The sequence below is a fragment of the Chamaea fasciata genome, unplaced genomic scaffold (assembly GCF_029207755.1).
Source record: "Chamaea fasciata isolate MVZ Bird 193981 ecotype frontalis unplaced genomic scaffold, bChaFas1.0.hap1 SCAF_8, whole genome shotgun sequence".
NCBI classification, from domain to species: Eukaryota; Metazoa; Chordata; class Aves; order Passeriformes; family Sylviidae; genus Chamaea; species Chamaea fasciata.
Window position 1 is genome coordinate 19635570 of NW_027094093.1, and position 15268 is coordinate 19650837.

At 36.8% G+C, this 15268-nt stretch overlaps 1 protein-coding gene across 4 annotated transcripts in view; it reads right to left on the reverse strand.

Moving 5' to 3' along the window:
• Positions 1-15268, reverse strand: part of UBR3 (ubiquitin protein ligase E3 component n-recognin 3) — a 105739-nt gene that overhangs the window by 75290 nt on the left and 15181 nt on the right. For all 4 annotated transcript variants that reach the window (XM_066189977.1, XM_066189976.1, XM_066189975.1 and 1 more), the window contains exons 5-8: positions 14953-15002; positions 12316-12382; positions 8336-8466; positions 2894-3122 (exon numbers count right to left, since the gene is read on the reverse strand). In XM_066189977.1, coding sequence (XP_066046074.1) covers positions 2894-3122; positions 8336-8466; positions 12316-12382; positions 14953-15002 — 477 coding nt within the window. The remainder of the gene's footprint in view (positions 1-2893; positions 3123-8335; positions 8467-12315; positions 12383-14952; positions 15003-15268) is intronic.

Genomic DNA, 15268 nt, shown 5'->3' on the forward strand with positions numbered 1-15268 from the left:
CTACCCCCAGTGAACAAGGTACTTTACAGCATTCAAGAAGAAATCTGGTGATCGAAACCTATACTGGCATGTTGAGTCTGAAAAGGGCAGAGCAAAGCATTGCCGCTCTGAATTTGGGACAGAGAGGGTTTATGCAGCCTGTCCAAGACTAGGGCAGGAGAAGGTTCCTAGAAGAGGAGGATATGAAATCGAGGAGAGGGGATTCTTTCCCCCCCACCCTAAATCAGAGAAGTGCATCCTCTACTTCTGTCAAATAAATCTCTTTGTTTCCTTTTCATAAGAGAGACTCCTGGAAAGATCAGAAGGGAAACAGAATTGGTTCTGGATTCATGATCCGAGCGAAACAACTTCCAGTATCCCTGACAGTTAATATTCTATTTCAACGGAAAGAAGAACAAAAGAAAAGAAGTCTTGATGGCTCTGTTCCAGTTCAAATGCACTGAGGGACCCCTGTAATTACCCTTTACACAGTGAAAGGGTCATAAGCAGCACAGCACAGCTACACTAAAAAGATGTTTATTAAGAGATTCCAGTCTCTGGCTGATGAGGTATACCTGTATGTAGAGTGGTTCTCCTTAGCCTGTCCAAGAACTGGGTAACATCTCACTGAATCTGCTGAAGCATTTTGCAAAGGACCAACAATTATATCTATCCCAGTACAGCTTAGACAAATCCAAAGTTACCTCAAATGGACATTGGCATTTCCTCTTATTCAGAGTACTCGACAAGCCAGGGTTAATAGAAAGTCATTTAAAGATTTTCAAAAGATAAACCATTACCAAAACTTTTTCCTTGGGGCTATAAATAAAATCCTTTTCCCATATAAAGTTCATTATGAGGAAAGTGCTGATAGAGAGGAAAAAATTCTCTAAGAACATATGGACATAAATCTCCTTAGGGAGCCAGTTTTATCATCTGCATCTATATTTCTACCCCTCATCCTTTCACACTACGTGTGAGAGAGGTAAGCTGAGTTAGTAACACAAAGCTGGTATCAATACAGGCCAACTGTTTCATTAAAACAATTGGTCCATAAACACCCTTAGAGAACTACATTTTAAACAGCTGTAAGCTGTTCAAAAGACAATTAGGATCTCTGAGCAATGCAAATTCAACATGTTGTAGCACGCACAAGTCCTGCTCCATGTTTTCCTTGCTCCCCTCAAACATGCTTTCTACAACTATACATAGGCTAGATTTGAAAATTTTGTCTCATTCAGATACTAAACAACCTATTGTTTACAGTAACAGCACAAAATTCTTTATTTATCTCACCAGCATAGAGTTCTTACTGTTTCCAGAATTTTAAGAGAGAATTTGAACTAAACACAAGATACAAGCCCAAAGAACTGCAAAAGAAGGCCACTGAGAATATGAGAGGGCAAAACCCCAATAACAAATTTTATTATTTCTTTTCTGTCCATTTACTCTCTGCCCAACCCCTCATTTATAAAGAAGTGAGGGGGAAATGTTGTCAAAACGCTGAAAAGAACCAGGCATATCCCAGAGGTGGACTTGGCAGTACTAGGTTTACTGCTGGACTCAGTGACCAGCCTAAAAGATTCTGTCACTCCAAATGGTATCTTAACTAAGAGAAATCACTGGTGCTGGAGAAAAAAGGAAACAGTGGAATTGCTGCTCCAAGAGTAAGTCTTTTCTCACACATCTATCACAAATATATTTAACAATATTAAACTTACCAGCTCAAGTTTATACCCATTAATTACCAGGAAGATTTTTCAAAAAATAACTAATCACAGTCACAGCCTTTTCCTGCTGTACTGCAATCCTGACCCATTACAGAACCTTGCCATCAAGCTAGCAACATCCCATACTGACCAAAAAGTAACACTCCAAAAATGCTTAGAAATAGTTTGAAATTACATTCCACCAATATGGTATTGACTTAGCAGAAATCACTTGATATACAAACTGTTTAAATATTCAGCATTTTCCTGTAAAGCAATCTATGTAGGGTAACAGAAAAATTCTTCACATTGAAGTGCTGCTGAATGAGGCCACTCTTGATAGCTAGATAAGTGAGGATTTCCCATTTCTGCACAGTCATTTTGGTGTAGGCTATACATAGAGTGGACTCTGAGACAAAGATATTTGGGGAAAAAAATACAATTTCATGCAGAAGTTCGTGATACTTATTTAGCAGCAGCACTCAGCCTGTCTAGGGGGTACTTTCAGATTTAAACTATGATAAAGAGGGCTGAGAGGTCTCCAGTCTGTTAGGCACATAAAAATGAGAATGACAGAAGTCAGCAAGATTCAATTGCGCCATTTTCATATAAGGACAGGTAAAAAAAGGAGGGTGAAAATAGAACAGCTGTTTTCACTAAAGAAGTTAAACAGTCTACAGCAGCTCAAATCCAAACTGCCACTTTGTCAACCAAAAGGTTGATCAAATTGCTATATTGACAAACTATTAAATTATTCTCCTCTAATTATATCAAATTTTATTAAGGCACTCACAGGTTTTAAAAATTGAAACTATTTTAAATACTACAAATAGCTTGTGAAAATCTTTGAAAATATTTTTTAAATTCATAAGGGTCTCCATTTATAGATACAATTTTTCACTCAAATAATTGCTTATGCACTTTATGCAACAAATTAAGTACTAGCAAGGTAACAATCTGCATTCTAAATTCTATAACATTCCTTTAAAAAACCCCTACAAAACAAAGGATTAAAAATTAGTATCACTCTTGATAACGACTTTTATATTTCCAGGGAATTTTGAGACTTATCCTCTACCGTATATTGCTAGATCCTGTACATTTTTGGAAAGGCATCAGAGGGGTGGATTAATCACCAAAGAAAGATTAAATTTCCTCTATAATCAATTTATTATCTGTGGAAAGAAACAAACAACTAAACCTACCTTGCAATTCACTTTTAATAAGGCAACTTTCCATCATGTACAACAGAACAGTGACCATAATATCCAGCAGCTGGCATTCTTCTGTTACTTGGCGTGCTAGTTCTTCATTGCTGAACAACTGAACACTGATATGCACGATTCTATTAGACATAGTGTCTGATTCATGGCTTTTCTTCAGTGTTTTCATAATAAAAGCATAATGCTGAACAAATGTTTTTGTAAAAGCAATCTGCAAATTATAAAGAAATGTTGACGTTAATAAGCATCACACAAAAATTACAGCTTTCTTTCATTATAAAATATTCCTTTACGAATGTACAATTAACATATCCTGGGAAACACCAGTTGCTATGACAAACCAAAAGTGATGACTGATTTCTAGAAACAAACCAAATGAAAAGACCTGTTTATAGGGAGGGGTATCTTAGGCTGCTAATTTCATTACCTTTCCCAAGAATCTAATCTTCTCATTCTATACTTTTCACACTAAAAAAAAGCCAACCCAGAAATGTTCAAACAAGGAATATAATGTCTCAGCATGCCTGTGAAAGTAGTACAGTTCTAATAATTAACTTATCCTAAATTTGTACATCCTACAACAAAATGTCCTAAAATGATACACTATGACCAATGAGTTTAGTATTGCCTTACAAAGCTGCCTTATCACTTGCAGTCATCTAACCATGAAGTAAAGTTTTCATTTATTTTCAAGTAAGACATTTCTACTATCATAGAATCCTGTAATTTTTAAATAAACCCTTAGTGCTTTTCCTTCAATAACTAAATTAACTATCCAGCTTTGTTGTTCTTCACACAACTATTAGTGGTATTTTTAAACCGGATCAGTATTATTTAAATGCACTGTACATATACACATAAATCTTAGTAAAGTTCTGTGTTCCATTCCTTTAGCCTCAAAATGCATTGAAAAACAACCTTTTGCACTGCACATACATGAACATACCTGCTAGCTTTGAAATCACTTCTCACTTAGTACTTTAAGTTCTGAATTAACACCATCTGGACTTGCTTGGCTTAGTAAGAAGACAAGCTGTGTAGCAATAAAAATCTAAAGTCTAAAAATCCCTTGCCTATTCCTTCTGGAAGCATTAACCTTTCATAAGCATAGAATTAGAAATTTTAAAACCACCTTCAGGCAGCCAGACCATGTTTTCACCAGCCCATATACAGATCACTCTATTTGACCTGCTTTAGATTCAGTGCTCTCATACTTTTGTTATGGCACTACCATGTTATCATCACCTAAAAAATACTTCCAAAACTATGATGACATAATTCTGCTGTTAGGCACAGAAACTGCTTCTCAGAGCAAATATCCCCAAAGAGAAAGTTGCTGATACAAGAAAACTGAACCAGGCTGAGAATGGGGATATCGCTGCAGGAAACACTGCAAGAACACTTAACTTGCCTTCCTGTACCTGGTCCACAGTGATGGAAACCTGTGTAATAACTGAAAGTCTGTTCCACATACAGCACCCACACAATGGTAACTGTTTTCAGCTAAAGCCTTTTTGGCACAATGCATTCACAACACTGGAGCAAAGATAATACAATATCATTCTGGTATTACAGACATTCCCACCACATAATTTCCTTTAAGTTAAAGGCTTAAAACAATTTTCATCACTGGCATTAGGACTTAGCATCAAGACATTCACACTATAAATGTTAAGCCTCAAACAGAAATTATGTAGCAGGTATTTTAAGAAGTTATTACATTAATGCTGACAGTAAAAAAGTACACTTTATTTATATATTACTTCTTCACACTGCATTATGTTTAAATAGGATTTTTGGGTTGCGTGATGAAGAAACTATGTTTTACTTGTTTTACACAGCATGCTCAATTCAAGTTGACTGCAAAAACAAGGTCCTTCTCTAAGGACAAACTTTGGATTTATTTTTCTTTAGTTTGTATCAGCATGCATCAAAATTTCTTGTGCCTCACTCAATTACAATAATGAACTTCTGACAGCACTTTAAATTTGCTCTCACTACAGAATAATGGTAGAGACTCTGGAAAACACTTAACCAAAGGAAAGACAGAAGCTTTACTCTTACATTCCCTTGTAAGTTAAACAAACAAATACAAGCCTTTCCAATTTTGAGAGGAAGAAACTAAACTCATTCCAGAAGTTAAGCTGAAATACTGTGGTAAACTGCAGTCAGTACATAAAACCAGCCATAGCAGGCCAAATCATTCCATCCACATATCCTTTCTTTCAGTAGTCAAAGCTATATACACAACTAAGGAAAAAATGTAGAATGGAGCAAGAATGCAATCTCTGTCATAACACCTTTCTAAATACTCAGCTTCCAACCTTCTGCAAGAAATGGCTTCTAAGAGAGACATGCTTTCTGTACATCTAATTATCTTCACTGACTTACTCTCTATGATCTTGAGCAGCTTCTAAATTTCTACCTGTGGAAAAACAAAGTTAATTTTTTCAGCTAGCCTCTTCTCTCAGTGACCACTCAACTTCAATCCCAGGACTCTTTGGAGACTAACATCAACCCCACGCTTCAGTTAGAACTCACATCTCCCATGTTTATATTCTCAATGCTAAGATGGAAAGTATTTCTGCCAGCCGAATACTGCACTAAAATTAAGGTTCCAGTAGAAAAGCTGTTCTACAGAATTTGTAGAACATCATATCCAGGGGTTAGTGAAGTTCTAATGCTGTAACAGCTGCCTCAAGGGTCATTACAGAGGTGCTGACAAGGCACAGAATTTCTGGTAATTATGTTTCTTGATTCATTATGTCTACCAGATGCTTTTGCATTTTTGTATTTCCAGTACTCCAGACTTCAGCAAGGCTCTGCTCTTGGATGATTCACACTCTTCCATCATCTTCCTGTTTACTGCCAACACATTCTTCGCCTTCTCCTTGGTCACATGAAAGTCTCTTTCTCCAGAGTTTTGCTTTTCCTCTTGTCCACACCATAACACCTTTAATTTCTTGGAAGCTTCAATAAATTTTTCTTCTGCTTTTTTTTTCTTCACTTGTAAGTCTTCCAAGCTTCAAATGTCAGAGAGAGCTGGAAGGGATGCCTCAAGCACAAATCTGTAAGGCAAAGACCACACTTTTTGTTGTGCTATCTCTCTCATATGCCAAAGTGGGGAGAGAGGGAAGAGCTACTTAACCCAGGGTTTAGCCCACCCCTTTCAACACCTCTTTTCAGCACTGGGAATCCTTAAAGGGAAGTTTGTTTTTCTATTTAAAAAAAAATCTGTGTAACGGAGTTTGCTAGGGGCTCACTGCCTGCTACATAGGGCAATGGTGGATGCTAATATGTTTATGCTGGAGGTCAGAGACTTCAACAATTTCAAATCATACACAGATAGCCACCTCTGTGTCCAACTAGCTCCCTCAGTTTATCAGAAATCCAACCTAGCAGAATTCTGCTGGATTTAATGAGCTAAACTGCCTCATGAAGAATCAGACAAATTGTACCACAGCAGACACAGAAAAAAATCGAAAACTACATGTGGTGTAGATGGGATCCGAGAAAGCAGCAGAAAGCTGAGAGACCACCTGGAATAGTTTAGATCCCTAGAGGTATTCCTGTTGTTTGAGAATGCAGTATGATTAATCAGCAAACAAGCTTTTCGTTCAAAAAAGCTAAATGGAAGCATGTAAGATTCTTCTAATTCATCCCAAAATGCTATGTTCTCTCTTTTCCATGTAAAAGGCAGAGCCACTCCTTGTAAATTAATCACAGGCCTCATAAACATGTTTATAATTTATGCAGCATTGACAGTTTTGCAACAAAGCAATGGTATCTTGCAAAAGTAATAGTTTACTGCCACCCTAGTACTGCTATGTGATTTATTTCCTGCTCTGAGTTCCCTTACTACTTAAAAATGCCATTTAGACAATCACAGCAATTAAATACAGATTCTAAAATAATTTTGAACACTTGGCATTTGTGCTTCTACTAAAGCTTTAACATAGGAATTAACTGTTTAATGAGAACCAACATGAAATTGGTAACAAAAAACCAACCAACCAAAAAGATTTATAAAAACCTTTCATTCTGAGCATTGGTGGGTAGAAAATGGAAACAGACTATTTCCAGTTAAAGGTGGCAATCAGTAGAGCGACCAAATACACCATGATCTCCATTCTAAGTGAAGAAAGATAAATGAACAGAACAAAGAAAGTCACTAAAGACTACGGCTCATTGTCAAAGAAAGATCCCACAATCGTTAGAAGCTGCTGTTATTACATGGTACAGTTACAAGGGAAACACGCCAACACTTACCAGATTCTTCTGCATGCTGCCAGCAGCTGGGTGTTTTTACAGGCAGGAATTTAGCTGGCAATGGATCAGGAGAACTGGATGTCCATGTGGGTGTCCAAATACCAAGAAAAATTCAAGCTTCACTGCAATGGACCATCAGTTAAGAAGTCCTAATGTCTCCTCTTGTGTTAGCTGAATCTAAGACCAAGATGAACCTCTGCTGGTATCTCAAATCAAAATGGTGTCTTCACATGGACACAGTGGTGCTGGAGGCCCATATCTGATCTTCTTCCTCCTTGCAAGTTATCTTCATGTCCTTTGTTTTGATGCAGCAAGGTTTCCAAGGGGCACAAATACAAGGTTGTCCCATTACAAACAGACATTTTTGAAGAAATCTGCATGCCTGGACTTCAGAATTTCTTGATCTTTTCCTCCCAGCAGGGATTGAGAAAGTCCAAAATATTTGCATGGCTCAAGGGTATGACATGATCAGAGCAAAATGTTAAGCCTGATTGCTATGTATACTAGGTCTTGGGAACATGTAGAGCAAACAACCAAACCTGGCTGCACACCAAGATTTAAAACAGGAAGGTGACATCCAGTCTCCACGACTCCAGGCCAGGAGATACTTGGTACGGACAACTGCAAAACTCTGTAAGGAAGCACCTGGAAGGCTGCCAAAATCACCTAGGGCATAGCCGCAGCAAGAACACTCACACTGTAACGGCCTGTATGGAGAAACCACTGCCTACTACAATAATTGAAACAGGAATGAAATCACTGCAATTATTCACCAGTCATACCACGCTACAGAATCATACAGGCCTGATCCACATGTTTTATGTGATTAAAAACAATTTGCAAAGTAAAATAAAACGAAACAAAATCCAACACATGCAAATATGCACTAACAGACAAAAAGGAAAATAAACCATGAAATCAAAATTAAGAGTGCTGCTCCAGATTTATCCATCTTGTTTTGTCCAAAACATTGATTTTCAAATGCTAAATACTTTAGAACTTCTTACAAAATAATTAAAAACAAGGTAAAAGATCTGCATTATTTTACTGCCTATTATTCAAACATAAGCATACATGGTGTCATGCAAGGCAGAATACACACTAAGTATGTGAATATAAAAAGATAATAGGTTTGAATGAAGTAAGGCCAAGTACCTTATAATCTTGATCTGGTAGCATGTTGAGTAAGAAAGTCACCATCTTCTGTGGAAACTCGTATTTTATTGTCCAAAATAGTAATTCTTCTAGAAAACATTTATGCTTCAAAACATCCATGATAGACTGATCTGCATAAAAGGTTGAAGCAGGGCATGGGTAATACAGTAAGTATTAAAACTAAGAACAATAATAGTGTAGTTGCACTTATAAAAAAATTCAGGAACAAAAAATTTAAGAACATCTGAGCGCATTCTGTAAATAGTTTCTTTTTAAACACTGGAAAAATGAAGATCACCAATACTGCAGGGTGTCAGAGTCTGTAACTATAAAAAGAACCTCCCAGAGAAGCCAGTGAAAGCTTTCAGTACAGTTCTACCATGGAGTACAATCTTCATTGATTGCATTGAATCACATCACCTTACCATAACAGCTGCACTGATTATAATGCACCACAGCAAATTGCACAATATTTACACAACCACTTAACCAAGGGAAACACTGTAGACTACTACTTAACTGAAGTTAAAATATTAAAACAACAAAATACAATTTATGATTAAGTGATGAATTCTATTATCTAAACAACACTTTACCAAGCTCTAAACAAAATAAATAGAAGTAATAATGTATCCTTTATTCTTACTTTCAAAGCAACACATGCACTGACTGACCAACCACTAAGTTGTTGGAGTTTTTTAATACAAAAACTACCATACCCAGATAATGAGGAGCTAACTCCTGATGGTAGCAGGAGAGACAGTCTCATCTTTTCCCCTTACCTGTCCATTCACTCTACCCCTTTACTCATGCTGATAGTAGATCCTTGTGTGGGACCTACATAGGAATCAAGTCCAGGATCTTTCCATTTTGTCAGCTGTGTTTTCAAGCAGATCAGTTTCCTGACTGCAAAGCTGCAAACTGACCTTTGCTAGAATAAACTGTTCATGAAATTATCACCTGACAGAACATAAATCATATTAACTCTGTTTTTAAAAAAACTAAAGACTCCTCATCATCATTTTTCAAGAGGTTGATTATTTATGCTTTACAACTACAACAGGCGGTGTTCACCTCAGTAACATGAGGACTAAAGAAGAAAGAAATAATACTACTACTTCTCCATACCCAGAAATTAACTACACCTGAGGATATGTAACTCCACACAAAATCACATATTCCAAAAGGAGTGTATGAAGTGCTCCCACCACTGCACACATCCGAAAACATTTACACTGAACATCATCTGGCCTTGAAGACTCACATCTTCACTGAAGTGTGACAGCTTTACAGACTGCACCGGATAGCTCTGTGCCTATTCTAAGCAAGAGAGACATTTGTGCTCTTCCTAAGCAGGAATTACCTCAATTTTCCACCATTACCAAATGTCAATGTTCCCTGGGCAAGTAACCAATTTGCCCAGACTTAAATTTTAGGGTTTTCCTCAAGACTCTAGCAAGCCACACACACACACACACACAAAAAAAAAAAAAAAAAAAAAAAAAAAAAAAAAAAAAAAAAAAGTTTTACTCAATATATTCAACAAGCATTGATATAAAACATTACCTTCACAGAATCATGGAAGATATTAAAAATATTATAATATTTTGTGATACTAATTAGTATTAAACTATTTTGTAAGGTATTACACATCACCTACAGCAACAAACATATGATGCTCATTTATGTTCCCTTTCTCATCTCCTGTTACGAAGTTGCACATGTGATTTGGCTGCCCACGAAAGCCTGGTAACCATGCAAGACTGATGACTTCTGTCCACAGAACAGAGAGCACAAGTTTAGGTACATGCCAAATGCTTCTGAGTGAGAACACCAGGCATGGAGACCAGTGACACAACACTGTATCTGTCACTGACTGTGCAGCTTTCTCTGGCACATACCATAAGTGAACAGTGCATATTCAATACTTCGTGCAGCAGTTTCAGGCAGGGACACAACAATACAAATCTGCTTTACACCTGCTATATAATTTGAGTAGGCAGAATGCTCTTACAAACCTGGAAAATTTGTCAAGAACACTGGGACTAATGTTCCCACTTTTCAGAAAAAAGCATCACTAGATTTTAAATACCTTTTTTTAAAAGGTGCCTCTGGGTTTAAAATTGTCTTAAAAATCGGGTTTTTTCAGATGGGTGCAGGATGAGGCTTTAAAACAAAGTAAACAAAAAAATTTTCTCAGTACTCAGTCCCACACCTGTATGAGTGAACCTCAGAAAAAAACCTGTGGTTTCTTTAAAGAAATACTTTATTCTTTCTTTGTGCCACAAAACACCTCACAGAGTGTTGTAAATATCTCTCTGGAACATGAGACTTAGCATTCCAAGATACCCCCAGTATATAAATAACCCTGGATGAAGAGTACCACTGAAGAGCTAGGGTGGGACAGGGAGTCTGCTTACATGGAAAAGGTAAATCTGTTTTTATTCAATAGTCAGTTTTCCAAAATTTTCTTTTCATACTCTTATTTTATACCCTATTGGACATAAAATATGAATACTGAAAACTTCAGAAAACTATTTGATATTTAATAAAAACAGATACTTACCCTTCCCCCATTGGCAGACTCCCTCCTCTGGGGCAGATATTATGAGCTATCAACATCATGACCACAGTCCATGTTGGGATGCCTCAGAGGGGGAAGACTACAATCCTGGGGGAAAATGAAATGTTGAATTCAAGTATCACTTATCCTGAAATGCCACTGCTGATCTGGTTTTCTGATCAGGCAGCTTCTAAATCTGGGCTTCCTCCCTGCCTCTTTCCCTAATTAGTTACTGTGCATCAGAACAGCAGCATTTTTTCCTTGGGTTACCTGACTCTAACACATCTTTTAGACAAGCTAACAGACTCTTAAATCCAAGTTAGAGAACTTTCCTTGGATGTCTCTATGTTTCCTGCATTTCTCCAAAACTACAGCCTCTTCCACATCTCTGCCACAATCTTTCTCACACCATTTTTAAGATCACCTCTAGACAACACTGCTGCCAAAGCATTTAGTTCTCTGCTTTTTCAGCTTCCTCATTGCTTTTCATTCAATCTGGAAACACTAGAAACAATTGATCTTACTTTCCCACACTCCTCACATCATACTATTTCATTGATTCATGAACCTTTGCATTTAAATCTCAAGCTCCAAACCTTTGTTCCAGAGACCTTCAGAAACTTTATTCCAAATTTCACCACAATTCCTCTACCCAAATATTCTTTTCTCAAGGCTTCCAATTCTTTGCACGTCCTGTATCAGTTTCCTCACACTCATATTAAGAAAACCACAACCAAGAAGGTCTTCTTTATTTAAAATTAGCATTTAAATATTATTAAACACATTTTAGCACAGAAACATGTCAAGCACAAGATAGAACTACCTTGTGGAGCCTATGGATATTCTCAAATTAAAACTTGCACTGACCTCAATGTGAGTGCTACTCATGTTGGACTAGAAACTGCAAAAGGGACTAATTTCAAGCTAGAAAAATAATGGAGTGGTTTCAAGAGAGACTTCATTCAAGTATTTTATCTAAAACATTACTAAAACAGTACAGAAAGAGCAACCAGACTGAGAGAGAACCATCCTTGCCTGGCTGCAAATTCTACTGTACAGTGGCACATTCAAATAAAATTGTTAAGAACAAATACACCAAACACTTGTTTTGTAAAGCTATATCGCAGCCTTGATAGGCACACAGTGAAAACTGAATGAATTTTTGGAGGTCAGCTTACAACAAAGAGGTGACAAAATGGTCAAACAGAGTCCCAGACAGTGGTACTCACTCAAGGGAAGGGAAATCTAACCTGCCAATTACCACATTTTCACTTTGACTCTTTTCAGACTCTGCTATGTTTAATACCTGTCACATGCAGCACTACAGTGCTTGGAAGTGAACTGAGCATCCCTGGATATTTTTAAGACATACATAAAGCAAACACGATAAACTGAGATCAGTACTTTATATAAATACCTTTGGTGGTGCTGCTTAGTTTCACCCTCTTGCGCTTTCCCACACCTTGGCTACCATCCTGGTCCTCCTGAGGCAGAGGAAGAGTTTTTAAAATTGACAGTCATATACTCAGAACCTTATTGCCAAGAGATGGTATACTCTCATAATTCTGGTTTAGCTACCAAACTAAAACAGAGAACCCTTTGATATATTCTTACAAGAAAAACACTTTTACTGTTTACAGGAATCATGCATTGTGTGAAACTTTTTAGAGAAAAACCAGATTTTTTAATTGCTTTTTTTTCCCCACTACAGGCAGCCTTATCAACCACATTTATTTCGTTAATTTTGTAAGGTTAGTTGCTTTGATTTTTGTTTAACATAACAAAATTTCTGACCTTTGCAGATCTAAGATTTTATCTTATCCACTGGTAGGGTTTGTAGGGTTTTGTTTCAGAGAAAAAAATATCAGCCTACATATTGTATATAAAAGTTGGCAACATGTATAATTAGCTACATACTTTCTAATCAAGATAAACTTTTGATCCAAGAACAAAGTATTTTTGACATCTTTAAGAGGCCAATTCTAACTGCTTGTTCCCTACAGAATAATGGAGACATTTCACACAGGCACTTGTCACCTGAAGCTTTCAAGGCACTCCACAAACTGAACACCAAAGGTTCCAAAATGTAATACAAGTTAAAAACATCTTCACCACCACTTCACAAAATCTAACACTGCATGTTAAAAAAAGAATGTGACATTACAGGAGCATATTAAATGCTGCATGGATCTTTGCCAACACTGGTAGTCCTAATGAAACTAGGAATAAAGATTCTTACTGGAGCTAATAAAATAATATATAATTAATGTAGATATCTGCTGTTAAAAATAAGTACTCAATATCCTTCTTCCCTAAGCAAATGCCATGTTTTACTTCCAAACTTCTCTGGAATGATAAAGAACCCGAATCTCAAGAAGTTCCTACCCTTCCTTGAGGCAGAAGACTGTTCACACTTTATATCTAAGGCCTGACCACAAGTATGCTGTAAATGAAAGGTCTGATTTTCCCTACCCTTTCATTTCCTCCATCTGAAAATTCATTTTAAGATGGACACACATTTGAACACTTAGGCATCCTGTGGTCCTTGAGAACACAAGGTACTTTGGTACTTCAATTAGGAATGAGTCAGTCAGTTCTCAGGGTGTTGCCACTGCCCAGTTCCCCAGTCAGAGGGAACATGTATTCTCAAGAAAAAGTCAGGCTTGCTGGGATATTACTATGAACTGCAGAACTCTACAATCCAAGTCTCCTGCCCTGAAAAAAGCATCAGTGAAGAAAGATTAATTTTTTAGCTTTTTTACAATCTTTTTCTCAATCATGAGCTGCTTGACAAATAGGAATTACTGAAAAGGAAGTCCACTCCTTTCATCCAAAAGTCAAAATAGACTGTGCAGGTGGAAAGCTGAAATGTTTATTAGAAAAATAACATTCTTCTCCCATACTCACGTGAGCTACATAGGGCATTTACAGTCTGGTTTTAATACCTGATTACACTCCCTTAGAGCAGAGTAAAACTATGTCATAATTAAGAAATCTGGCAAGAGCATATGCTTAACTAGATTTTCTTCCTCCGGTATTTAAAATCAATGTCGAAAGGTTAAAAATGTTCTTTTTTACCAAGATCTAATGGTAGCATTGTTTCACAGATGGAACTCCAGATTACAAAACCTACATAGACTACAAATCAGAACAGTACTTCTGCAGGGAACTAAGCAGCAACACTAAACTAAAAGTTTAGCACAGTTCAGTATTTAGTTTTACTTCTACAATAGTATATGGTTCTAAGCAAAATATTAATCTGAAGAATGATGGTTATTTCTCATGTTTTCCTTCCTGCAAAAGGAGAAAAAAAGGCCCTCTCTAAACCTGCTGTCCTATTTAAGAAGATTTTATGTTCCAAGGAATCAAATAAAACACAGTCCATGAATGCTTTTGCCACACTGAGGGATAGATGTTTTTCGATAGGGTATCTCTTTACACTATTTAAAGTTTGTTATGTTACCCTACCAAAATGTCTGCTAAGGCTTACTAGTCAAAATTGAACAGTTGAGAAAAAAAGATGGGAATAAATTGATAAAGTTACTCTACCAGAATTTAACTTTCCTCCATTCAGTTATTAAAGCTCAACCTAAAATGAGATTCTCTCCTTTTTACTCCCACTCCACATGTTTGATAAGTAAGATCAAGTCTTGACATGGGAATTTACAGAGAAATTCTCACTGCTGCTATCACCAGTTCAGCTGGATTCTCAAGTGCCATAAACTGAACACCACTAATAGCATTACATGCTCTAAGTTCGCTTCAGTCAAGCCCAATTTACTTAATAGTGATTTCTAGAATACTTAAACAGGTTTCTTCTCCATTACATACATAAATGAAACTGGAACAGTATTAGCAAAACTCAGAATTTTTCAAGAGGTCCTTAGTAAATCAAAGGCATGAGATCTATTCCTTTATACCTCCATTATTCCTAATTACTAAAATTTGGATAATGTCTGGCAAATATAAGATGCAAGATTTGTGGGATTTGGCTGCGAGCATTCTCTCCCTTTAATATTCGTTGCAGTTCGTTACAGTCTTTAAAAAGTCTCACCTCATCTGAAGAATCCCCTTGTCCTGATGTTGCCGTCCCACCTGCCAAACCTTTTGAAATAAAAAAGTTCAGAGATTCTTTTCATAAGTCTTATATTGAAAATACAGTATTTTAAGATATTTAAGCCAGTATGAAACGGAACACTACGTTCATTTTCTTTAAAAGATACATAGCAGTGGACTGAGAAGTTGGAGTAAGATTTCCAAGCAATACAAAATCAGGGATTTGCAAATACATGCCATTGCAGAACTTCAATGCACTCTGTTAACAAACGAGCATTCTTTAAGAAACTGAAAAAAAAACCTCTGATGGACTT